This window comes from Mesocricetus auratus, unplaced genomic scaffold (assembly GCF_017639785.1).
Source record: "Mesocricetus auratus isolate SY011 unplaced genomic scaffold, BCM_Maur_2.0 Super-Scaffold_4256, whole genome shotgun sequence".
Classification (NCBI taxonomy): Eukaryota; Metazoa; Chordata; class Mammalia; order Rodentia; family Cricetidae; genus Mesocricetus; species Mesocricetus auratus.
In genome coordinates this window covers 79,436,483-79,462,430 of record NW_024429182.1, presented here as the reverse complement: position 1 = coordinate 79,462,430, position 25,948 = coordinate 79,436,483, and the positions used below count along the sequence as shown (strand labels likewise).

Below are 25,948 nucleotides of genomic sequence, written 5' to 3'. Positions count from 1 at the left end.
CTCCCACATATACTTCAGGGGAGGGCCCAGAATCAGCCCATGATAAAGTGTTAATATATTTCCTCATTCTAGCTCACCCTTTTGCTTAAGTCAGTACTCACTATTTGTTTATTTGATCATTTCTTTTGCAGTGCTAGAGACTGTACCCACAACCACAGATAAGTGTTCTAACAATGAGCTGTGTGCCTAGCCCTTCTGACTCTTTATTAAGTGACTGTTTGCCCTGCCTTTGGGGAAACATTATTCAAGGAAGACCCTGAAGTCATTCACACATCTATGTAGAGACATAGGCATTGTAGAAAAGAATAGTCACTGTGGAAGGGAGTGTGCTGCACCCAGCATCTGCCCCTGCAGCACACTCCCTTTCACAGTGGAAATAAAGGATGCTGCAGTTCTCAAGAAGCCAATAATTTTTTTTTTGTTGTCATCAGTTAAGACTACTCCACGCGGTCTTTGACATCTGATCTCAAACGCCTATGTTGAGATCTTTCAAACACAGGGTTCAGTTTTGTTTTGTTTTGTTTCTTTTTGGTTTGGAAGGGGTAACCTTGCCTATCCTAAGATTGGTTTTATTATCTAGGCTGTTCTTGAAATCATGATCTCACTGAAATGTCAGTGGTGATGCATGCCCAGGACTTTGTCCCAGGGAGGATCTTGGAGCTACACAGTGTCAGCAGGAAGGAGCTAAGACATTAGCAATGTCTGTTCTGAGGATGGGTGTATGGCTGTAGGAATCCCTAGGGAAGCCCACAATACCCAAGAAAAGCTCAGAATGGCAGAAGGACAGAAGGGAAGGAGGAAATGATGGAACTACCCTCATTTCCATGTCTCTGGGTATAAGCTTCATTTATTTCACATGTGGCAATCCTCAGGAATTTCTCCTAACTTTTCACTTCATGGCTATTACAATAGGAGACAGTCTGAGCTACTCTTTGGTACCAAACACAGACAGACAGACAGACAGACAGACAGACAGACAGACACACACACACACACACACACACACACACACACAATTTTGAGAGGGACTGTGATTGCCCTAGCTTGTGTTTAAAAATCACATCGATGACTATTGAGATTTTGACCCATCGTCAGCTTTTGGGGGTGGCATTTAGATGAAGATATGACAGTTTCCATAGTAACTACAAGATTGGCCTTGACAGGAAGAAAGGCCTCCAGAGTAAAGGTAGCTTGTCCCATGGAACAGGATTTGCAAACAGGATGGCCACATGGATGCCACCCTGGAACCAGGTCAGAGGGAGCTGGAAGAGAACTCCAGGAATGTGTCCCAGCCAAGCATAATGCCAGCTACAGCATTCACTGACATTTTGTCACTCGGCTGGGTAGAGAAATCCCCGTCTGAAACAATCGGCAATTCTAGCAACCAACCAGGACCACACATCAACACTATATGGAGAAGGCTCCTGCGGGGTGATTGGTGTGTAACCCATCTCTTCTCAAAGCAGGCAGCGACTTAAAGGTTCTGTGTTTCATACCAGAGGACCAGCTAAGTATGCAGTGGCTGAAGAAGTTCCAGATCCCGTGGGGCATCTACAAATTCTTCCACAGCTTCTCCCCAAGACTTTCCCATCAGCACAGAATATCTACTTCAGGAGTTGGAGCTCAAAGATGGAATGACTATGACTCACCTGTGGAATTTAACTTTGCAAGCGACGTGCTGGACTACTGGGCTCAAATGGAGGAGGTAAGAGGGCATGGTGATGGAGCATAGGATCAGGAGAGGCATCGTGGCTTTATCTTGCTCTAACTAGGTAAAGAGACATGGAGAGATACATGAATTATCCAGAGATGCAGAGGAGCCCATGGCTTCTTCAAGACAGCTGTGTGGTGGAAGAGGCTTACATCTGCTCAGATTCCTAGTCTGGGTATTTTCTCACTTCTCTGAGCTTCAGTGGACTTTTTTGTTTGCTTGTTTGTTTTTCTGTGAAATTGGGGTAATTTATTTAAAGTTCACCTGTACCATGGGTAAAATTATCTGATGAATGTTTATTCTTCCATAGCTACAATCTACTGCAAAGTTCTAATTGGCAGGTTCATGAAGGTCTGAGTTCTCACCTTTAGTCAGTGAGAGAGTAGAACTATTCAGCTCACCACATTCTGGCTGGTCTGGAAGCCATTCCTAGAGAGGGGACAGGCTTTCAGAATGTGCACAGGAGCAGCTACTAAATTTCTCTAAATCATATCACCTGTCACCCCACGAAGGCGGCAAGTCTCCCTGAGACCCCTCATGTCACCTATGTTCTTGAGAATGGCTTTAGGGTTTTCCAGAGAGGCAGGCTCGATGGCCTGCAGCGGCATCACATCTCCCTACAGAAAACCCCCCTTGGCCTGTATTTTCCTAAGGCACAGATGGGTAGGGAAGTAGGAGTGGGACTGGGACCTGCTGTAGACAGGTGGGAAGTTTTGAGCCACTCAGCCCTAGTTGACAAGCCCTGCAGCACCTGATCTTGGTACAGAGACAATTCACCTGAGATGAAGTTGGGGAGTAGCTATAAATGTTAAGTTCCCCATGAGCATGCACTCATAGGTTACTATTCAAGGTCAACATGCTTCCTCTGCCATCTTCTCTCAGATCTTTCATGGCAGTGCCAAGAAAAATACAGCCCTCTGCCCTGGAGAACGTGCTTCTGTTCTGCCAGCCATTCTCCGTGTGATCTTCTGCTATTCCCGTTTTCCAGATGAGGAAACTGGGGACTTGAGATTTTAAGTGACCCGCTGGAACTCCTTCCTATCTAACAAACAGGGGAGTGGGATCTGGATCTAGGCTGACAGATTCCACAATCCAGCTTTAGTCTAGTCTCACTCTCTGAGAGGCCCGAGCACCTCTGCTTCAGAAATAGATGGGCTTCTTCATTGCTAGAACCATAAGTCTAGCTAAGAACATTGAAAGCATGAGATGGGCTGCGAAAGAAGAAGGTAGTGATGAGGAAACAATGGTATTAGTTTATTCCATGTTTTCTCCATAAAGTTCTGGTTAGTGAGTTCATAACCAGCTTATGGGATTTTAAAAAAACAAGTAAATCTTCCTGTAGAAAAGTCCAGGATGACTGGATTTCATAACACTATAGTCAGCCATTGCCATTTCATCTGTATCTCCAACACCTGCAATCCCATTTACAAGCACCCCATCTTGTTAATATTCTTTTCCAATATCTGGCATCAGTCTGCCTCCATGTTTGCAACTGTCTTACTCATGATTAGTAACTCAGATCCATTCACTTTTCGTAGCCTGTAGTGACATGTGGTGCCTCACTCAGTAAACACTTGTGGGTGGGTTAGCTTTGGGTCCTTCCTGGCTGGTACTCCTGTGAAGGTCTCAGCTTTCTGTGCCACCTCTTATGACTCACCAGCAAGCATCTCTAGGAAACGAGCCCCTGGTTCAATCAGCAGCTCTGAATGCCACTGTTTACTTCACTTCCCAGCACATTTAATTTGTAAGCAATAAGATGGAAATATAATGCACTCATGTGAAATCATCTGGTATTTTGGCAAATAATTCATTTTAAAAAAACAAAAAATTAAGCTGTAGGCTATATTGCTTACAGTGGGACACAGTTACTCACTAAAGCTATCAATGTGTAAGCCTGGTTGTTCTTGGAAATTAAAGTTATATTACTATCGAACCCTCAGGTAATATGTAAATGTTCAGGTTGGCCTCGAACTCACAGAGATCTGTCTGCGTCTTCTGGGATTAAAGGTGTGTGCCACAAATGCTCAGACTCAATGTAACTTTAGTAAGGCAAGTCTGGTGGTGATGAATTCTCTCTAGGTTGAATTGTCTGTGAATATCTTAATTTGTCCCTCACATTTGAAAAGAAATGTTAAGTAATTGGCTGTTGTTCCTGTTGTTTTCTCTCAGTGCTTCAAATACATGATCTCATCTCCTCCCACCCTGCAAAACACCCACTGAGAACTTGACTGGCAGTCTCCTTGAGAGTTTCTTGAACACAATGAGTTGCTTTGCTTTTGGGCACTAAGGATCACTTCTGTGACTCTGGCCTTTTATTTGAATTACAACTCACACAGGTTTCTTTGGGCTTCTCCTGGAGTTGTTGAACTGTTTGTACTAGATGACACTCATCTCTACTCAAACCCAGCAGTTTGGGGCCAATGTCTCTTCAGACAAGCTGAATGGCTGTCCTCCCTCGAAACTCCCAGAATATGTATATGTGTCTGGAAACTACAGTTTTCTTAATTTTTGCTCCTCAATTTCAAATGACCTGTATTTATCTTTATTCATTCCTTCTTCTACCTGTTTGCATCTCCTGTTGAACCCCTAGCACATGCCCATTCAATAACTATGTTTTTGGTTTTAGAATTTAATTTCTCTCTTTCTTTTAGAAGGTTACCCCTCTATTGATACTGGCATTTGATTCTTTTGGAGTGTTTCTGTTCTTTTCATCTTTGAGTTTTTCTTCAGCTGTTTGAGCAAATTTAGCACAGATGTTAAAAATATCTTTGTTAAATAGCTAAAGTCCATACAGCCTAGGGTTCTGTTTCTGGGGATCTATTTTGTCCCTTTGAATAGGCAGCATCACTATTCTTTTGTATGCTGTGTAGTTGGCTAAAAGTTTGGCTTGTTGTGAGGAAGCCCCTTTATTCCAGTCATACACACTAGCTCATGTAAGTGAAGACTGTCACTAACATGGTCAGGTTGGGGCTTAATATCACCTCAAGTCTGACATTTGTCTTCACTGGTCCTATTTGTATGGCCCCTACACTATGCCAATTTTTCACTTTTACATGACCAGTGTTCCTAACCCCACTTTCATTTAGGAGTTCACCTGTGCTTCTTCTTGGGACCTTGACAATTCTGTTGAGTTCCTTTCTCCATAATCTTTTGGCCCTTGGTGCCCACAAGTTTTTACATACCACAGACTGTGCTGGTGGTACAGATATTCAACTGAAGAGTCAAACTATGATGCTGTTCCCCTGTGGCCTTCAGATCAGACAGGAGACAAAGCAGATTTGCCATTGGCTCCTGAACAGGTCAGGACACTGCAAACAAGTCCAGTCTTTTCCATAAGCCAGAATGGGATGGTTTCCCCCTTGATTGTGCCACAGCACACCACAGGCTCAGGAGCAAGGGCAAGAGAGAATACCACAAAATGTCCTGATGGGGGAAGTCCTGTGTATATGTCAATAAAGCACTGTTGGCCAATAGGGAAGCAAGATAGGTGGGACTAGGAGTCAAGCAGGATTCTGGGTAGGAGAAACACAGGGAGTCAAGATGTAACTGCCATAGGGATAAGAAGCCCGGAAAGTTCTCTGGTAAGAGAAATACTTAGATTAGCAATTATGGGATAAATACTTAAGTCAGAGCTAGCCAGTAAGAAACAAGCAAGGCCAACAGCTTCATAATTAATATAGCCTCCTGTGTGTTTATTTGGGACTGATGCAGCTCTGGAACCAGGCTGGCGGGAAGGCTTTCCCATTACAATGTCCCAAATCCTGAGTGTTACTTTAACTGTGGGCAGCTGCTAAACTGTTGCAGACTCTTCACTGGGTTCTAGAGTTCTCAGAAAGCTACTTTTATCAATTTGTTATTATATGTTTGATGTTTCTGTGAGGAAACAAGGACATGTACCCTCCCTAATCCCTATAATACCTTAATTTTAAAAGATTACCTAAACATTTAGCAACTATTTTGTCATCTTCTGTTATGATATTATTTTATTGAGAAACTACTTTGTGCCAAACACAGTTAATGTGGTTTATTTACCTAAAGTTGTTTAGGGAATATTGTCCCAATTTCATAGGTGGGAAAACTGTAATGAAGACAGGAACTCACTGTCTGTATCAGTTCTCAACCTGTGGGTAACAACCATCAGGAAGTTCACATTTCCAATGGTCTTATGAACCCCCAAACATAAATTTATTCTTGTTGCTACTTCACAACTGTAATTTTGCTACTGAGTGCTGTCCCAGTTCCTAAGACCATCAGAAATATCTATTTTCCAATGGTCATGACCCACAGGTTGAGAACCACTGGTCTATATGAACCTAGAACAGACATATGAAAAGGGGGATTTGTTTGTCCTCGGTGGGAAGCTTGAAGGGTATTCATGGTCACAAGTGACTTCAGGATAGTCCCCTGTCTAATTTCTTACTTCTCTGGAGTCTGTTAATGTCTTAAGACAGGATCTCACTGTGCTAGGTTCACACTGGGAAATGACTATGGAAGTGGATTGTTCTTTTCCTTGGAAGCAGGAAGTGACACTTAATATGTAATCTTAACTAGGAGGGCAAGAGAGGCCCAGGTCCAGCCCTATGGTGGGTGAATGGCCAAGGAGATGAAATAAAGTGGAGCTTCCGAGAGCTGAGAGACTTAACCCGCCGTGCTGCCAATGTCTTTGAGCAGACTTGTGGCCTGCAGCAGGGAGATCGCCTGGCCTTGATTCTGCCTCGAGTGCCCGAGTGGTGGCTGGTGTCAGTGGGCTGCTTACGAACAGGTCAGTGATTCACGTGGAACTCATAGGACCTGAGTGCTGGGATGGAACCACAGAGGAAACCTCCGTGCCTCCCTGTGAGGATGGACATCTCAATTGGAGACAAAGCATTTCCTCTTCCATCCATCATCCTTATTCTTCAAGTCTGTCTCTTTCTCCTGCTTGCATATACTCACACACTTCCTTTTTCTTTTCTTTTCTTTTTTCTTTTTGGTTTTCAAGACAGGGTTTCTCTGTGTAACAACCCTGACTGTCCTGGAACTCGCTCTGTAGACCAGGCTAGCCCCAAACTCACAGAGATCCACCTGCCTCTGCCTCCTAAGTGCTGGGGTTAAAGGCGTGCGCCACTAACTCCCGGCTACACACTTTCTTTCTCTTTCCCTGACACACTGCCATTAATATGCTCTAAACTTAATATTATGCACCCCTCCCTTCCTCTCTCAGGAACCTGTTGTGGATATTATGAGACCTGCAAGCAACAGGTAAGTACCCATGAGCACAGGAACATAAAAATCTGCTAAAACCCAAGAACTTCCCTTCACAAACTCAAAGTGAAGTTACAACCCAAAGGCTAACATCAGTGTACTACCGTTACCCATACACATTTGTAGCCAACATTCTTCTCTTATCTAACCAATAATATCCTCTAGAGCCAATTTCTTTTTAAATGCAGTAGACAATCTGCATTATATGTAGTTCTCAGAGCTCCTCCACCCCCTTTAATCTACAGTGTTTCAGACTCTTCTGCATGACAACATTTTTGAAGCATCCAAGTCAGTTGTTTGACAGAATACAGCTCACTTTTTGGAGTAAAGATTCTTTCTTTGTAGTTCTCTTCAGCTCAACTGTATTTAACTGCAATCCTACAAAACAAGGTTAGAGTGGGTGTGAAGTGGGCATCCTCCAGCATCAATGATGAATATCTCATCACTCAAGACAGGCACTATTTCCCTGGCTCCTTCTGCATGATGCTGTGAATCTTTCCCAAATAGGTTTTTATATGGTTTGGCTCTGCATCCATAGCTCTTAACTGTATTGAATACTGCTATAGTAGGCTTATGGGCAGGGTTTTCATTTATATCATATCATCTATACATTATTGATTAAAATTTTCATGCAGGGACTTCCCTTCCTTTTATCCATATTTATGTATAACTTGGAATCCATGTGGGCTTTGTATTTTAAACTTTCATTGCTGTTACCAAGTTAAAGGTAGAAATGTCCTTGTCTCATGATTTCACTCATGGCTGCCTGGTTCCATTGCTGCCTGAGGTGAGATAGATCATTATGGGCTCATGTGCTGGAACCAAGTATCCCACCTCATGTAACCAAGAAGCAAAACACAAGAGTCTGGAAGAGACCAGCAAAAAGATAACCTTCAATGACCTATTCCAACAAAGACCCACCCCCCACCTCCCAACAGTTCATTCTATTATGGTCTAACTATAGATTAATCACTGATTATCTCACAGCCCTTGCCATCTAAACACCTTTTAACACTGGTTCTACAAGCTGGGGATGAATCCTTCAACATATGAGCCTTTAGGCACATATGCAAACTGTGGCAGGACTCACAGATGCTCTTCTTGCAATCACCTTTCTCGTCTCCTCATGTATATTCCTGTAAAATGTTTTCCCTCTCTCCCTTTCTCCCTTTTTCCCTTCCTCTATTTTCTATCCCTTTCACTATCTAGCAGAATGGAATGTGGGATCAATAACTAATAACAAAGACAGAGAGAACATAGAAAAGAATAACTATGCACACATAGAACTAAGAAAGGACTAGTGAGAAGCCCAAGACTATAGCTGTGTCCTCTGATGTGAGAATTAAAATGGCTAGAAGCAAAGAAGGTGGTCCAATAATGGGTTCCCCACATACAAAGACTACTTACTAGTCAGGGCTAGTGTGCTTGTGCAAGTGTACACATGCAGGAAAATGTGCGCGCGCACACACACACACACACGGGTACACACATGCAGACCCCTAACCAACCCCCCATATGAACATACACATACATGCACACACATTCATGCACACACACAGCCATTTTGAAATAGACATATAAAGTGGAAGAAGGGAAGATATAGAATGAACCTCAATGTCAGAATAAGGAGTAAGGTGCTCCCTAGAAACAGAGGGCACAAGTGTTCTTGCAGAGAAGAAATGTGGAGGGAAATGGCATGTGCTTTGTGGATTTGAAGTAGTAGGGAGATGCAGAAGAACATCTAGTAAGGATGTGATATCAGTAGAACAACCAGGCCTGAACTCACTGGTGGTGGCTATGTTGGTATTGATAAAGAGAACATAAGAATGTTCATTGGACAATGTGGCTAAATTTGAGGTAAAAGGAACAAAGGACATTCAAGATGACTTCAAGGGAGTAATGGGGAGGAAGAGAAAATGGGGCAGGGAGTGTTGAGATGCAGCCAGTCCTAAGCATCAACAGTGCTGCCCTCACAGGCACTATTACCTGATCTGTCCTAAGTGTGTGCAAACCAGGATCCATCTACCCTCTGTTTGGACTCCTCTAGAAAAGAGCAAGGAAGAGCCTACAATCTTTATGTTAAGAGAAATTGGTTGGAGATCTTATTAAAGTTCAGATTCTGACTGAGCAAATTTGACACAGAATGTGAGATTCTGTATTCCCCATGGTGTGGAGACTGGTGGTCTGTGGATCATACTTTTCATGGTATTGTGGGAATTCTCAGCCAATGAGCCAGGCCTAAGTCTGTGGATGTGAAAGCAAACCATCCTTTCTCACCCCCAGGGATTGTCTTCATGCCTGGGACTACCCAACTGAAAGCCAAGGATATCCTCTATCGACTACAAGCGTCTCAAGCCAAAGCCATTGTGACCACAGGGAGTCTTGTCTCAGAGGTGGACTCTGTGGCTTCTGAGTGTCCTGCCCTGAAAACCAAGCTGGTGGTGTCTGATCACAGCCATGAAGGGTGGCTCAACTTCCAGTCACTGATTAAGTGAGTTTCTGGTCTGATAAACATGGTTTCTGATTATAGACTAGGGGAGAAGACCATCTACGCCCAAGCACTGGGAAACAAGTAACTAGTACAGGAAGCCCACAAGACTGGGTACTAGAAACTCTCTTCCTAGCCATGCCATCCTCCTGCTGTGAAACCCTGGGCTTCTTACTTCTCTTATCTTAGTTTTCTTGGCCCTTGGTGCTTTGTAAAATCAGGAGGTTGAACTTCCATGTTTTGTCATTAATGTACATGCAGCCATGAGGCAAAGCAAAGGAGGATTATAAAGAGACAAGTGTGTTGCATATTCTGGGTAGATAAGGAGCCCTTATACATACATACATACATACATACATACATACATACATACATATATGTGTATAAACACATATATGAAGGAGTTCTATGAAAATAAATTTCTGAGGTAAAATGTGAAACTTCCAGTACTGAGTGACTTCGAGCATTTTGCAGGCTGGATCTCTGTGAGTTCAAAGTCAGACTGATCTACATAGCAAGTTCTAGGACAGCTAGGGTTACACAGTGAAATTATTTCTCAAAAGCAAACAAAAATGAGAATAAGAAACTGAATTTCTAATTGTAGTGGGACAGTGAGATCGCAGCTTTAGGGGCAAAGACTCTCCCTCTCCTGGGTACCACTAGGGACACCTTACCAAACCTTTAGGTAGAACTACAGAAAGATTCCTTTCATCCCAGGAAAAGGTCTGGGAGCATTCAGATGCATCCCACAATTTGCACAGCACAGCAGGAACCATGGGAAGCTTCTTTCCTTGGAGTAATACTTCCATGTTTAAAGCCATTTGTTTCAACAATAAAAGGAAGTGACCTCTCATAAAACCAGAGACATTACTGAAACCAGTTTAAAATCAAGAAAATGTTTGGGAAATAATTCAGATTGTCCAGAGTCAGTGTGGTGCCCTGTCTTACTTAGCAAAAGCCAGTAACGCTGGTATTTCCTTAACGTTAAGGTTATTTTGTGTATTAAAAAAATGAAATAGACAGCTTGCCTCTCCAATCAGAGAAGGCTCGGGAGCATCCATTAGGAAGATACTCCCAGAACAAACAGATTAAAGGAACACAGTTCCCTTGCTCACCACCCAGACCTTCTGGGAGCATTGAATGAGTTCCCATTCCTGGCTCACTTATAGTGAGCTGCAGTATAGACAGTGCTAGCTAAATGTTCTGTAATGTCTTAATCCGTATATTCTTCCCATTTTCAACTAAAGACATAACAGCCCATTTGTCCAAGTCACCCCACAGCTGGGCTGATGCCTGCCAGCAGTAACACCAGTTTCTCCTCCAGCCTTGCAGATTTCCAGGTTCCCCACTCAATGCTTCATGTTGCTCTAGCAGAAGATGAGAAAACAACAGCATGATTTTTCTTCTTTTGCCTTAACTCTCTTTGCAGATCAGTATCCCCAAACCACACCTGTATTAAGTCAAAGATGAAGGATCCCATGGCCATCTTCTTCACCAGTGGGACCACAGGTTTACCCAAGATGGCAAAGCACAACCAGGGACTTGCCTTCCGTTCCTGTATCCCTTCATGGTAGGGAAAGAGCACCTATTTAAAGGCTGGGGTCCAGCTGTAAGGCAAGGGGTGTGTGCACATGGGCATGTTGAGGAGATGGCAATCTGAATGGAAGTGTCCCCATCTTGTTCTTTGGTTCAACTTCAGAGGGTCTGAGAGGTGAAAGTATGGGATTCTGTATGCTAGCTGACATAGACCCAGGGTGACACAAGGAACTTCTTTGGATTCTGTTGAGTGCTCTCATGGGGGGGGGTATGCTGTAAGCCATGCAAGTAACAAGTCACTGTGTCTCTGACAATGGGTGATAGACACCTGTCCTGAGAGTCCACTCCCTTCTCTCATATGGGAAAAGCAGATGTGGCATTTCTCACTAATGGAACCTAGCTCCAACAGGTCACCAGCTCTGACTTTGAACAAAAATACATGGAGGCTTTGGTGAATCATTTCAATAATCTAAATTGATTGTCTCCACCCATATTCAGAACAGACTGAGCCCGAGCACTGTTCTTTGACTTATTAGCTGGAACAGGAGCAAGAAAAGGCAGACAAGCAAGGACTCCTCCGCTTCAGCTCCTGGTCATTGCCCTTTGACTAATTGCCTCCTCACTGCAAAGGATGGAAAGTCTAAATCAAACACTTTAAGCCAAAGAGTAATAGCTAGAGCAGTCCAGGGTTAGGCTTCAAACATTTCTGTTTACATTAGGTTTTCATTGTGCCATACCACCACTGTTTCTGTCACATAGATGCTTCCATAATCACCAAGTGTTGTATCAGTGCCTGATTCAGACCCAGCAAGACAGCTGAAGACTCTGCCCCAGCTTTTCCAATGAAGGTCTGATAGGTCATTAGCAAGGAATTACATTTCGTGACTTGTGTCCTGGAAGTATGACATGATGGGACACTTGTGGTGCTCTGGAGCCCTAACACAAATCACGTGAAGTGAGGGAAAGTGGTGATTCTTCACCTGAAATGCTCCCCAGCCCCCAACATGTCCCCCTGGTAACATAGCTGAGATCACTGTCTTCTGGAGTTAGCAGGAAAGTGTTCAACTTGAAGACATCTGACATCATGTGGTGTATGTCCGACCCAGGATGGATTTTGGCTACCGTGGGGTGCCTGATAGAACCATGGGTATCAGGAGCTACAATATTCATCCACCACCTTCCTCAGTTCGACCCTAAGGTCATTGTAGAGGTAAGAAGACCAGCTCCCTGGAATCAAAACCCTCTCTGAGGATATGCATGTGTTCCCCAAAGCTGGGCCCAGCGGAGAAAGACTCAGATAAACCCAAGAAGGCTGTGTAATTAAAGCAATCCTGGTCTTGAGCATCTCCCTATATGGGACACTGAATCAGAATCACAGTATCAGGATCACAATGTGAGCTGGAATAAAATACATCTTTCTCAGCTATTCCATGGATCTATAATCAAATGTTGTGGGTAGGAAACCCATAATATGCATGTTGAGAAACTAAAGCAAGAAAGATAAGCCCAAATCTCTGGATCCTGCTCTGCTAGGGACAAGTAGCAGGTGTATGGATGGGGTGGAGATGTTAATTATTACAACAAAGTGTCAAAATTAAGCCCTTGTAATATGACAAGACCAGTTTCTTACTCCACCTTTGATATCAATTAGCATGTTAGTCACCAGTCATAGCCTTAGCCTCCTTTTAAGGAAGCTTAGAAATATACTTTTTTATTGTTTTATATTATCATACATGTATATAATACATTTTGGTCAAATACACACACACACACACACACAGAGAGAGAGAGAGAGAGAGAGAGAGAGAGAGAGAGAGAGAGAGAGAGAAAGAGAGAGAGAGAATTGTTTGTTCAGCTCCTGAAACTTTATCCCTATGAATTCTTTGTCTTCATTTCATGAGCAACCCCACCTCTCTGTAGACATGGTGTTCATTTCATAATGCCCTACTAAATGTCATCTCCTCAATGAGTTCCTTGGAGCACCCATCCAATCTATTGCCCTCCACTATGTACATGGCAGAACTCCACATTTCTCTTATGACATCTACCAAAAACCTTACCATGCCTGTCTTTTTCATCTCCTCTGTTAGTATCTACCCTTTCTACTGTCTAGCATATTACTTCACTCTTTTTGCATTTGCTCCCAAAAGTACCTGACACATGCCATGTATGAAATCTGTGCCTAGTGGGCATGTAGTAAAGGAATTCACACAAAAATAAGTAGGCCTTCCTGGAAGAGAGATCATAACCTAATGACTAATAATTGGCTGGTGTTTTTAACCTTAGCTACAAAAATAAAATTCCTTATCTCTTCATTTCCAGGTACTGTTCAAATACCCCATCACTCAATGCCTTGCAGCACCAGCCGTATATCGAATGATTCTTCAGCAGAAAATTGCCAAGTATGTGGCGTTGACTGGTAATAGAAATCTTTGGTTAGAATTTTAAAGAATCTGATGTGTCATGGTTTGTTTTTCCTTTGGTTTTTTTCGATGGTGTGTGTGTGTGTGTGTGTGTGTGTGTGTGTGTGTGTGTGTGTGTTTCAAGACCTGGCCCTGTATAGGTTTGTTCACTTGTGCATAGGTATGTTATTTGTGACAAAACAAAAACAAAAATACAAACTGCCTATGTTGAAAATGTACAGGTTAATGAACTATTAAAATACCTGTGCAATCACACCCTGAGCCAGAAAAATAGAACTTTGTCAATGCCTCAGAGACATCAATGTGCCTCCTGTTTTCCCTAAATAAAGCCACTGTCTGTTTTCTTGGTGCTCAATCCTCTATTTTCCTTGATAGCAACTAAGGAAATATTCCTGAGGAGATGGGTCTGCTTTTCGTGCTTTTTAACTTTTATTTATACAGTTCAATTCTGTGACCTCTAGCTTCCTTTTCCAAGATAATGTATCTGTGGTATATTCTGTGCATTTTTATGGTTAGTTTATCTTCATTGCTATGTAATACCCTGTTTTACAAAAGTGTCACAATTTCTTTGATCATCCTACCCTAATGAAGATGTGGTTAGCCTTTGCCTGGAACTATTGGTGACAAGTGTTGCACTTAACCGTGGAACCACAACCCACGTTAAGATAAATACGCTCTCTGGTTTTTTTCTAGGGCACAGGTACCTAGGTCACAATAGACAGCTTCAATATTTTCCAAAGAATTAAAACCATATTATTCTCTTTGTCAATACTGAAGAGTTCCCATTATTTCACATCATTTTCACCATCTGCTCCTGTCAATGTGTATGTAGTGTTGTCTTATTGGAGTTTTACTTTTCACTTCCTTGTGTTTGGGGGTTGGTCTTTGGCTAACTTAAAATTTTTCCTTTGAAAACTGTGGGCATGTGCATATATTCTAGAAACTCCGATGCCACTACCTTTCCTAACCCCAGCAGAAGGTTAGGCTCCAAACTGAGCCAGCTGAACCAAACCTTAGTCATTTCCCTCCAATTTTCTTCAGAGAATTCAATTATTATTTTGTGGGGTCCCTCTAAGGACATTCTATGAGAGAAATGGGAAAAAGATTTTATCTCATGATACAACCAATGTAAGTGTTCCCTAAAGTTCCGCTCTGAAATCCCTCCTCTCTGGATTTCTGATCCCTCTCAAATTGTTTCCTGTTACCTTTCTGTATTTTCCTATAAATGGCCCAACCTACCTTGATGTCCTACTCAATTCCAATCCTGACTTTCAACCTCCACACAGAAACAGAAAAGTTCCTCAGATAACACAACCCTTCTCTCATAAAAGACTGTATAGTTTTGCTACACCCTAGTGTCCCTTGGGGGTCTCATCCCTCGCCACTTAATGATCTATAAAGTTGTCCCTCTTAGACCCATAGGAAGATTTTCTAGTGTGAGTTCTTGTGAGTATTCTTGTTTCCTTGATACATCAACATCCAAACATAACCAAAGCATCGTGGATAGGATCCAACATCTTCAGCATCACCCACTCACTCCCTGTCAGAAATATTATCAGGGACTTATGGAAAGCGGGTGGCATCCACCTGGCCGTGGCCATCAGCAAAATGACAGAAGGTGGATTTAAGAGCGATCTGAAATGACAAACCCTTAAGCTCTTGATGTATGATACTTCCATCAGAGCATCCAAAGCCTGACATATTTGTCTTCCCCTAAGTCTCAGGTTCCCCACTGTGGAGCATTGCAGTACTGGTGGAGAGAGTTTACTGCCTGAGGAGTATAAACAATGGAAGCAAAGGACTGGCCTTTTCATTCATGAGCTCTATGGACAGTCAGAAACGGTAGGTAAACAGGCCTTTCTGCACCATCTGGATGGGCTCAGCTACAGAGCACAGCCACTGGGTTGCTCTTGACCCAGTGTGTGCTGAGGTCTTCTGAGTATGGCACTGCTCAAAGTCAGTGAAGGGCTTTGAGGTTCAGGGATAATTTATCCCAAATTTGCAGAGAAATGAATGAACTGAAAGCTGTTGGGCAAAACTTAAAGACACTTTCACACTGTGCCTAGGAGTATTAGGCCTGGGGAGCCACATGGGGGGAGGGTGGAGGGTGGAAAGAATCATCTCTCCTGCAATTTGGAGACCATCAACAAATGCTGCCAATTCCACCAACACATCCTAGAGCAGTGACATGAAGAGGTAACTGGGAACTGACTTTCAAAGTTCATGTCTGGATGGTGAGGAGAACAATACAGGTTAAATTATGAGATTGTGGTGGTAGTAGAGGAGGAAGCAAAGTCTTTCTGTATATGCCACATGTACACATACACACACTCCTGCTCGCATACACAGGCACACATTCAATGATATCCCAGAGTATCACTGAGCTAGCAGATGGTCAGGGCATGGACAGTATCATGCACCTCCTTAACCTCAAGGATTCCCTTAGTCTTTCATTCCATCAGTGTCAAATGGCCTGGATGGATCCACTTCACAGTATCCCTTGAACCAATAAATGAATGTCTGCTATTTCATGCCCTATAATACATTGAATATTTTAGATATTTTTCACACACCTGTCTGCTGTTTTTACCAAGACAAGCCAACAAGCCAGTGAGTTGATTTGCTTCCAATCTGAAAAGTTGTTCTGACTCTGGACCTGTAGTTGACTGGCTCCCAGTTTACGCAGAGACAAGGAGAAGGGTGGGTGAGAACAACATGCCTCACTAGTGGCTCCAGGCTCTCTGCACAGACGGTGCTTCCTTCCTCCAAGCACACCACCTTCTTCATTCACGCATGCCTCCCTCACTCATCTGCAGTGAGAGCAATTGCCTCCCTTACCTCCAGTAAGAGTGATGTCCTCACTGACTTATAGTGAGAGCAATGTCCTTCTTCCCTCCCTCACCGACAGTGACAGCGATGGCCTCCCTGACCTACATTGAGAGCAATGGGACACCAGATATGAAGAACTTCCTCACCCAGGGGCTTCGCCCTGTCCATTATAAACACCAAAACTATACGCCTATGAATCGATCTTTCTCAGTGTTAGCATTCTCCTTTCTGAAACAGATGTTATTATAATGCCACTGTTGATAATTCATCATACATTAAGTTCTGGCCACAATACTAAGCCCATAGTTCACACCAAAGTTACTATAGTCATTGTGTATTTTAGGTAGGCATTGTGCCAGATACTAGATGTACATAAGTGAATGAGCAGTCATTCTTTGGGGATTCTTGCTGTCCACAGAGGGAAACAGGCAACCAAACAATAGTCATAATGCTTGTGAACTTGAACTGCACAAAAGTACTGTGTGGAGAAAATACTACAGGAAAAGAATTTCTATGGTCTCTTCTTGGGTTCTGAATAATAATACTCAGTAACAGTTTTTCATTGGATGTTTGGTATGTGCCACACACTGTGTAAAAAGTTCCCCCATAGAGTCATATGCATTGTGTGTGCCCATAGCCTGTCACTTAAGAGGCTAAACAGAAGATCACGAGTTCAAGGCCAGTTGGAACTCATTATAGGCATAATAAAAAAGACCTTATCTCAAAACACCAAGAAAAGGGGAGGTATATTTGTTCCCATACATGTTCAAGAACAATTAGAAATAATGTCAGGCATATTTAATATAGAGCGCTTAAAATGGAATGACAAAGAACTACATAGAAGAATCAAATTCACTGGGAAGACAGATGGGGTCAATGGGTATTGGCAGAGGGAATGTCATAAAAATCTAAACCATCTCAACCTATTCCTAAATTGCTGAATCAGAATTCCCATTACTACCCAATAACCAGGTAGATTATTGGTCAATACAATATGTGTGGTCACAGCCTTCCTGTGGACAAACTGACACATCCCTCATAGGTATTCCACACTCCACCTGATGTGTCACAGCCTCAGGCTTACCTCCTTTGTTTTTTCCTCAGTCACTAGAGTCTATCAACCCTACGTGTAATACAGATCCAAGCCATGCTAGGAATAACAAGTGTCCACTGAATAGAGTTGAGTCAATGCTTTGAGCCTGAATCCTATTCTCAATAAATGGCCTCTATCAGAGGTCATGCATGTGACCCTGCTTTATCCAACCTTGGTTCTTTTGTAAACAGGGATTAAGCTGTGCTGTTCTCCGGGAAATGAAGATCAAGAAAGGCTCCATGGGAAAGGCCATATTACCCTTCAACATCCAGGTCTGGTCTTAGGGTACTGGGGAACACTTTATAGCTCAGGTAGGCTTGGAGCCATATGTGACAGCAGATAATAGAACCATCCACCCTCTAGTCACCCTGCTCACTGCCTCCTGTTCTCCCCTGGTTTACTGTGGGAGTTTCAGTTGGGAAGGGCATTAATGTGGGTACTGGTGCAGCTCACCTGGCAGACAGATGAATCTCACATGGTGTGTGGGAAAGAAGAATAAATAATACCCACAGATAACACTGTCTTCTTGTTTAAAAACACAGCAATAATATATACATTCCCATGAAACAAAGAGTCACAGGTCTTGTGTTCCATATTTACCAATTTCAAATATTTTTGACAGATTTATTCTCTTTCCTGACAATTTCTCCATGATTGATTTCAATTTATTCTATTAGTGTCTTGTGGTGAGCCAATCAGTAGCACATAGGGCTGAGCAAGTCCCTCAATGTCGGATTCAAAGGTTTCTTGTTCCAGATCATCGATGAAAAGGGCAACATCCTCCCACCCAACACTGAAGGATACCTTGGCATCAAGATCAAGCCCACCAGGCCTCTAGGTCTCTTTGTGGAGTATGAGGTAATGGCATTTCACTCCATCCTGCCTCAAGAATGCATAGAGGTTGCTTTGTACCCCAAGACTTCTTCAAGTCACCTTTTCCTCACTTCAACCTGAAGAAGTCTATTTTAACTACATGCTAAGCTCTCAGATGGACCCAAGAATCACCAGACATACGTCCAGTTATTATGTGTCAGTAAAACACAAAACACAAAAACAAAAAACCTAGAGATGAGTTGTGTCAAGGGGTTAGAGCTGGTGAAGGGAGAAGGGTGGAGCAGAGGGAGGTGAGTGTACTTACAGAAGCCTTGTGAAGGGCCTCCTGGCAATGACACTGCTCTATAGGTTGATTGCTATGGTAGGATGAGGAATCCATGCCTGTGAATAAACTACATAACATACACACACACACACACACACACACACACACACACACACACTTAAACCACAGGAAATCTGAGAGAGATCAGAGGTTGCATCAGAGGTCTGTATCCTGATTAGAATACTGAACATTAGCTTTGCAAGCCATTATCATTGGAGGAAACTAAATAAAGTACATATAGGATTTCTTAGTACTGTTTCATAATCTTACCATTCTTCCTACTGTATGTTGTTCTGTGTTATCATAGGAAAGCTTACGTTATGAAGCACCTGCCTCATGGGATCCACATGAGGATCAGATTAGGTAGCACTTGGCAAAGGGAATCCCCTCACTTGTGGTGCTGATCCTCCTAGGCTGCCCCACACTGCACATGCTGAGCTGAATAAAGCCAGTATTCTCACTAGAGCAGGAACTTTATTCTGGGGGAGAGTTCCACACAAAGTAAGAGGCTGTGCTTTAAATATTAGCCAAATGGTGCTCATGGGTGGAGCTTGTGCCCAGTGTGTGAACCTGTCCAGGTGCCAGGTGCAGAATTCAAACCCAGACATGACCCCCAGCTCATCAACTCTGAGTTCACTACCTTCAACAAAGGCACTTCATTCTCTTTGCAGGATAACCCGAAGATGACAGCTGAAGTGGAATGTGGGGACTTTTACAACAGTGGGGATAAAGCAACTATTGATGATGACGGCTACATCTGGTTCTTGGGCAGGAGTGACGAGATCATCAATGCTTCTGGGTAGGCAGGGCCAGCCCTGGGTTAGCTCTCTACACCCTCAAAACCTCATGGCACCTTGCTTGTCTGACATTCCTCATGCCTTGGTGATGGAACCCTCAGACTGACTCTAAACAGAGCCATGTCTAGGATATCCTAATACCAGGGTGCCTAGACACCTCCACCAACCTTGTAGCCAAAAGATTTTATTACAGTGAAGTTCAAGGGGTAGGGTAAAACATTATATATAGTTATGAGGGGGAGTTAAGAGTGTAGTGACACAGGCCTATAATCCCAAATATTCAGAAGGCTGAGGCAAAAGAATCCTAAATCCAAGACCAGTCTGAGCAACTTACTAAAACCCTATCTCAAAAATTTAAAGGGGGCTGGGATAACCTTTAGTGATAAAAGCCTTGGCTTCCATGTGTGAGGGCCTAGGTTCAATTCCTAGAACCATGACAGAAAGAAACAGAGAGAGAGAGAGGGGGGAGAGAGAGAGAGAGAAAGGAAGGAAGAAAGGAAGGAAGGAAGGAAGGAAGGAAGGAAGGAAGGAAGGAAGGAAGGAAGGAAGGAAGGAGAGAAGGAGAGAAGGAGAGAAGGAAGGGGAGTGGGAGGACATAAAAGATAAAATATCACACTAAGATGAGGGAAGATAACATGGCATTTGTTAGGACATGATTTGAGGATCTTGAGGGCTCTGGTGCTGAGGGAAGCTGCTTAGGCCATGTGGCGCCAGTGCCACAAGCAAGTCCAGGGTATCAGGAAAAGAGAGACCAGACGTCCATTTGTTTGTCCTAAGAGAATGCATGTGCTGCCTTTATTGCCAGGAGAGAGTGTGTGTGTGTGTGTGTGTGTGTGTGTGTGTCTTCATTTACAAGTGCTAAGAGGTCTCTCCCTTGTAGAAGGGAGGAGCTTTTTATACAGGTTTACAGCACAGTGGAAAAAACCCCAGGTAGGAGAGATCGTTGTTTTCCTCCTACTAAATGTTCATGTCAGAGGGTTAAGGCCAGGGCAGTAAGCCAGGACTAGAAAACAGAAAGCACTTGGACTGGAAATCAAGTTGCACTTGTAGGCTGACCAGCAACTCACAGAGACCCCATGGGGCTGGGGTCCAACATCTCCCCCCTTCTTTATATATAAATTAGCACCTATCTCAGGTGACTAGGATGTTAATGTCAATCTTAGTATACAAAAACAAACATTTATAAACAATATTTGGGAATGTGGGCATCGTTCTTTCCAAGCTACTTCCTGCTGTTAAGGGGTGCTGAAATACCATGGGGATCATGACAAAAAAAAAAACAAAACAAAACCCAGAAACCTGTTGAAGTTCTTGTTTTTGTGGTCTGTAAGGCTGCATCATCTCAGCTGTTGGATCACCTGGGCCACTGCTTTAGGTGGTCTTGCTTCATCAAACCATACTAGTCTGGAAGGAACCCACAGCTTTTTATGTTCTGTGGAAACAAAAGCAGAAATTCTTTTCCCAAGTAACCTGTCCTTATATTTAAATTTAGAAGTCAAAGCATTTTTAAAACATGTAAGTTGGATTAATTTAGCAACATTAATAATCAATTGTCTTTTAGTAGTTTTTGTTTCTTTCTCAGCAATTAAACAATTTAAAGACACCACAACTGTACACAGTATCCAGACTCTCTGTGTATTTTTCATTTTATATACTTTTATCTTTTCCTTTTCTTTTACTTAATACCAGTACCTCCTTTATTAACTGTTACCAATTTTCAATTCACCCACTTTTATTCCATCCTCCAACTGAGAGTGATCTCTCAGGGTCCCCTTACTTTCCTGACCTTGGTGTCAGGCGAAGGCCTGGAGATTTAATCCAATCCACCCCCCAACTGAGGGCGATCTCTCAGGGTCCCCTTACTTTCCTGACCTTTGTCAGGCTAAGGCCTGGAGATTTAATCCAATCTACCCTCTAACTTAGGGTGATCTCTCAGGGTCCCCTTTCTTTCCTGACCTTGGTGTCAGGCGAAGGCCTGCAGATTTAATCCAAACCACCCCCCAACTGAGCTCTCAAATAAACCCTGGAGATTTGACCATTTAATTTTACTGTTAGAAGTTGAGGTACCTGTTTAATTTTTTTTTTGAGTCTCTCCTCCCCTGAGTCTTTTTTTTTTTTTTGGCCGATCTTTTCCAGTCTTTTCAAGTCTCTCTGGATCTCGGTGGAACCTCCAATTGTGGCGCCAGTGCCACAAGCAAGTCCAGGGTATCAGGAAAAGAGAGACCAGACGTCCATTTGTTTGTCCTAAGAGAATGCATGTGCTGCCTTTATTGCCAGGAGAGAGAGTGTGTGTGTGTGTCTTCATTACAAGTGCTAAGAGGTCTCTCCCTTGTAGGAGGGAGGAGCTTTTTATACAGGTTTACAGCACAGTGGAAAAAACCCCAGGTAGAAGAGATCGTTGTTTTCCTCCTACTAAATGTTCATGTCAGAGGGTCAAGGCCAGGGTAGTAAGCCAGGACTAGAAAACAGAAAGCACTTGGACTGGAAAACAAGTTGCACTTGTAGGCTGACCAGCAACTCACAGAGACCCCATGGGGCTGGGGCCCAACAAGGCCAAATGCTCAGAGCTCTGCAATGAGTCATCACTCTTCTACCTCCCTCACCAGAAGCGCAAAGTGAGCCATCCCCAGGAACACCTGAGCCAGATGGTTTTAACATTAGATACTTCATTTGGGAGATCCAAAGCACTAGTCTTGAGTCTCTGGCTGTCTATGACCTCCACTCTCGGTGTCAAGTGGCCATGTGACTCTTGAAGTACAAGTTGTAAGCCTTGGTTCTCTGCAGCCCTGCTCAGAATAGTTGCTTCTCCAGGTACCGCATCGGGCCTACAGAGGTGGAAAACGCCTTGGCAGAGCACCCGGCTGTGGCGGAGTCAGCAGTGGTGAGCAGCCCGGACCCAAACAGAGGAGAGGTAAGGAGAACACAGAAGCCTGCATCATGTGCTGCTGAAGAGATTGGGGTGGGGCGACTCCCTTAGCATAAGCTGGGTACCCAGGAGGGAAAGATGGCATGCGTATGCACTTATACAGTATGGTCACCAGGGTACACTTTGTCCTTGGCGACTGAAAAAGGTTTGTCGTGTGCAAGCTGCCCTGTGCCAAATCATTTCACCTTCAGGAAACCCAATAATAGTCTGAAGCTTGAGATGTAGAAAAAAAATTAATGAGTAGATTAAAACCCAGTACCCAAGGACTCATCTCACATTCTCGTTACAGGAAAAAAAGGCACAGGGAGTTTAGGTAGCTTGCCCAAATCCTTCAGTGAATAAAGTAGGTCAGAAAGCAGCCCAGGATAGCTCAATGAGTATTTGCTGTGGTAAAATATCTTGACCAAAAACATCCAAGGGAAGAAAGAGTTTGTTTTGGCTTACAGTAAACTTGTAACAGTCCATCACTGCAGAGAAGTTACAATAACACACACACATAGATCTCCACACACAAATGAAGGCAAGCTCCAGAGCATGTGTTCATTGGCTCAGCAATCTATTGGACCCTTCTGTGTACTAGAACTTGTGCAAGTAAGTGGTGATATAACTAATAGTGTAAAATAAATTATCAAACATTGTTAATAACAATCATTGCTGTTTTGATTTATTATTATAATTATTATTGCCCATTGGGTTCCAGACACAGAAGGGTGTACATAGTAAATACATATTTGATATTGATTATGGTGATGGTAGTAATAACAATTTTATACAGGTCATGTGTTTCACACATACACTGTGTCCTCATGGAATATTTTCAAAAACCCTTTGAGGAATGAACTCCTGTTGTACCCGTTCACAGAGAAGGAAGTTAAGGTGAGGCGAGGCCAGGTTTTTTTTTTCCCAAGGCATGCAGTGGAAACGGGGAGGACACAGATTTGAACCTGGCCCTCTCCATTTCCATGTAACCTAGTCTCAAACACCCACTCAAGCCGACCGTGGATTTGTCCATTCAATAAGCATCGTTTAGCAAGCTCTGTGAGTCAGCACGCATCTGAACGCCCACTCCCATTCTGCAGGTGGTAAAGGCTTTTATTGTCCTGACCCCAGAGTTCCTGTCGCACAATCAGGAACAGCTTACCCAAGAGCTACAGCAGCATGTGAAGTCAGTGACAGCACCGTACAAGTACCCCAGGAAGGTGAGCCCAGCTGGGTGGACCCGGCCAGTGACTTCACCAGGCTCCAGCTGGGGATTCACCTCTCAGAGGGCAGCCACGGTGGGGTGGGGGGGGGGGGGTAGTTCAGTCATCCAACAGGCTTTGTTTCTTGGGGAATCTCTACCCTTTGCCAGTAATGAACTCACTGATGCACATTAACCAAAAGAAAAAGACCAGGAAAGTACCTAAAAATGTATTTTTAATGTTGTTTATTATCCTGTAAATTTTAAGAAGAAATCAAACTTGATTCTTTTCAGGATTTTTAATGTGATACATAGTAAGAAATAAACCCTATTTTTCAACCCCAATAACATATATAAATTACTCTAACAAAGGAAACAAAATATTTATTCTCAGAATATATAATATTATTTTGTTACATTTGTTTCACGTGCCATGTGCAGCATGCAAAAAATATCCAATAATACTGAAATGATTTAGTCACAAAATTGAAAATTGTCCTGTATTTAAGCAGGTGGTAAAGATTTTTTTATTTTGTTTCATTTCACGTTCTGCTACATTATGTTTTTGTCTTTTTAAATTGTTTTTGAGACAGTGTCTCTTTGTGTAACCTAGGCTGGTCTAAAACTCATTATGTAGCCAGACTGGCCTCAAACTCACAACCCTCCTGCCTCAGCCCTTCTGAGTGTCAGGATCACAGGCACGGATCATCGGATCCCATTTCAGATGTTTTTCCTTGTGTTTTAAGATGCCTTGTTGGTATATTAAGAGAAAAGGCAAGCTATGAAGGGAAATGCCATCTTCATTAGTCAAGGCTCTCTTACAGGGGTCAGAAGTCCTTACTTCCTATTACAGAGGGTTACCTGTAACTGTGTAGCACACTGCCCCCAAGCAATGGAGGTTGATAGCACTGAAGGTCTCTTGTTCATGTCTGTCATGGCTCTCCTATAACCTCTGCCCCACATCCCTCATCCTGGAATGGTGATGCCACAGAGGCGCCTGTCTTGTCCTGTAAAAGACAAGAGATATTAGTGGCTGGCTCCAAATTCCTCTGCCTGCAGAGGACGAGCTCTACTTCCACTCACAGTTTGTCGGGCAAAGCAAGTTACATGGCTATGCCCTCCTTCAGGGATCAGTGGAGCCCATGAAGGTCACCTCAGGTGTCAGCCTGTGGAGGGAGGTGGGGGGAAGCAGGGTGTGAGAGCTGGAAGGAAACCACAGAAGCCCTACGTCAGGATGACTTTCTTCTCTACCAGGTCGAGTTTGTTACAGAACTGCCCAAAACCATCACGGGCAAAATCAGAAGGAAGGAACTTCGAATGAAAGAGTTCAGTCAGAGATCAGCAACCAACCCAAGATCATCGTCCCTATGACCTGACACAAGTCCTTGGCCATTGGGGGAGGGAGTGGGGTGGACTGCAGCAAGGGTAAGTTTGGAAGAGTAAAGCTTGTGTTTTCAAATTCACTTTCCACTCTTCCTCGAAGTCATTTGTTCTTTAGATGGTCACAGTGAGATTTTAAACTGGTTTTGCTGGCATTAAAATACTAACCTGAAGAGCACCCTGTATGGTCACTCATTCTATGGATAGATGCCTTCCCTCCATCATCTTCCCTACTTGTCAATTGAAACAACCCAGAGTTAGACTCTCCCTTTTGAAGGCAACTTCTAGAGGAGCCTGAACATGAATTCAACATGGAGATACAGAGAGGAGACCCAGGCCAGAAGGAAGTCCACTGAGTTCAGCTTCAGCTTGGTGGCAACACTTACCAGCCTGTCCCTCCTACTTTGGATAAGTCCAGTATCTTTTTTGTTCCACTCCCAAGCAATGCTGCTACTGCTGCTGTTTCCTAACTTAAATTTACTATGAGTGAGTGAGAGGCCCAGCTTCCAGGAACCCAGGAATCATGTAGGTATCCTCTACCCCTACCCGGGGACTTCAGAGCCTTAATCCCAAGCTTTCCTCCATAGTTGGACCATATGTGTCCCTTCCCCAAGAACAAGAATACGATCCCCTAGGACTCTTCAGTCAAGATCCCTCTAGAGAGAGACCCTCTTTTCTCACTGTAACCTCCTCTAGGAACCCAAAGCCCCTTTCTCCACTGGTCTGGAGTTCTGTAAATTCTCTGTCACTTGAGGTCTGAGGTAGAACCATCTGTTATAACTACAGGTTAAGAAGAGCAGAAGCAGAAATGTCCTTTGTAGGGGAGGTTTCAGGAAAGAACATACTTTCTTCTTTTACCTTAGAGGGGAGTAATTATTGAGAGATTCCCTTCAACATCTGCCTGAATCTTGTGTAGATACACACGCTCAGGGGAATGCACAATTCGGCAAGCACAGAACTGAGCAGAACACACAACAGCCTTGCTTGGGCACACCTCCACAGCCCCATGATTTCTTGTGTAACATGCTGCCTTTAGACTCTTACTGAAGGTGGTGTCATCTGGATTCTAAATACAGTGCTAGACATTGGCCCCTTTGCAAGGTATTCTGTAGGGCTACAGCTGGATCCAAGAGAGTGTCAAATTAGGGCAGCCTTGTGGATAGGGTCACATGGTCAGGGTAG

General features: G+C 43.4%; 1 protein-coding gene across 1 annotated transcript in view; it reads left to right on the top strand.

Moving 5' to 3' along the window:
• The window catches only part of Acsm1 (acyl-CoA synthetase medium chain family member 1), a 33,555-nt gene extending 8,706 nt beyond the window's left edge, over nucleotides 1-24,849 (top strand). The window contains exons 3-15 of the mRNA XM_013115758.3: nucleotides 1,500-1,705; nucleotides 6,263-6,473; nucleotides 9,239-9,446; nucleotides 10,873-11,013; nucleotides 12,030-12,189; nucleotides 13,302-13,381; nucleotides 15,121-15,244; nucleotides 17,516-17,596; nucleotides 18,081-18,182; nucleotides 19,155-19,282; nucleotides 22,092-22,191; nucleotides 23,286-23,405; nucleotides 24,641-24,849. Of these exons, the coding sequence (XP_012971212.1) occupies nucleotides 1,514-1,705; nucleotides 6,263-6,473; nucleotides 9,239-9,446; nucleotides 10,873-11,013; nucleotides 12,030-12,189; nucleotides 13,302-13,381; nucleotides 15,121-15,244; nucleotides 17,516-17,596; nucleotides 18,081-18,182; nucleotides 19,155-19,282; nucleotides 22,092-22,191; nucleotides 23,286-23,405; nucleotides 24,641-24,757 (1,764 nt within the window). The 5' untranslated portion in view covers nucleotides 1,500-1,513 and the 3' untranslated portion in view covers nucleotides 24,758-24,849. The remainder of the gene's footprint in view (nucleotides 1-1,499; nucleotides 1,706-6,262; nucleotides 6,474-9,238; nucleotides 9,447-10,872; nucleotides 11,014-12,029; nucleotides 12,190-13,301; nucleotides 13,382-15,120; nucleotides 15,245-17,515; nucleotides 17,597-18,080; nucleotides 18,183-19,154; nucleotides 19,283-22,091; nucleotides 22,192-23,285; nucleotides 23,406-24,640) is intronic.
• Nucleotides 24,850-25,948: the final 1,099 nt, after the last annotated feature.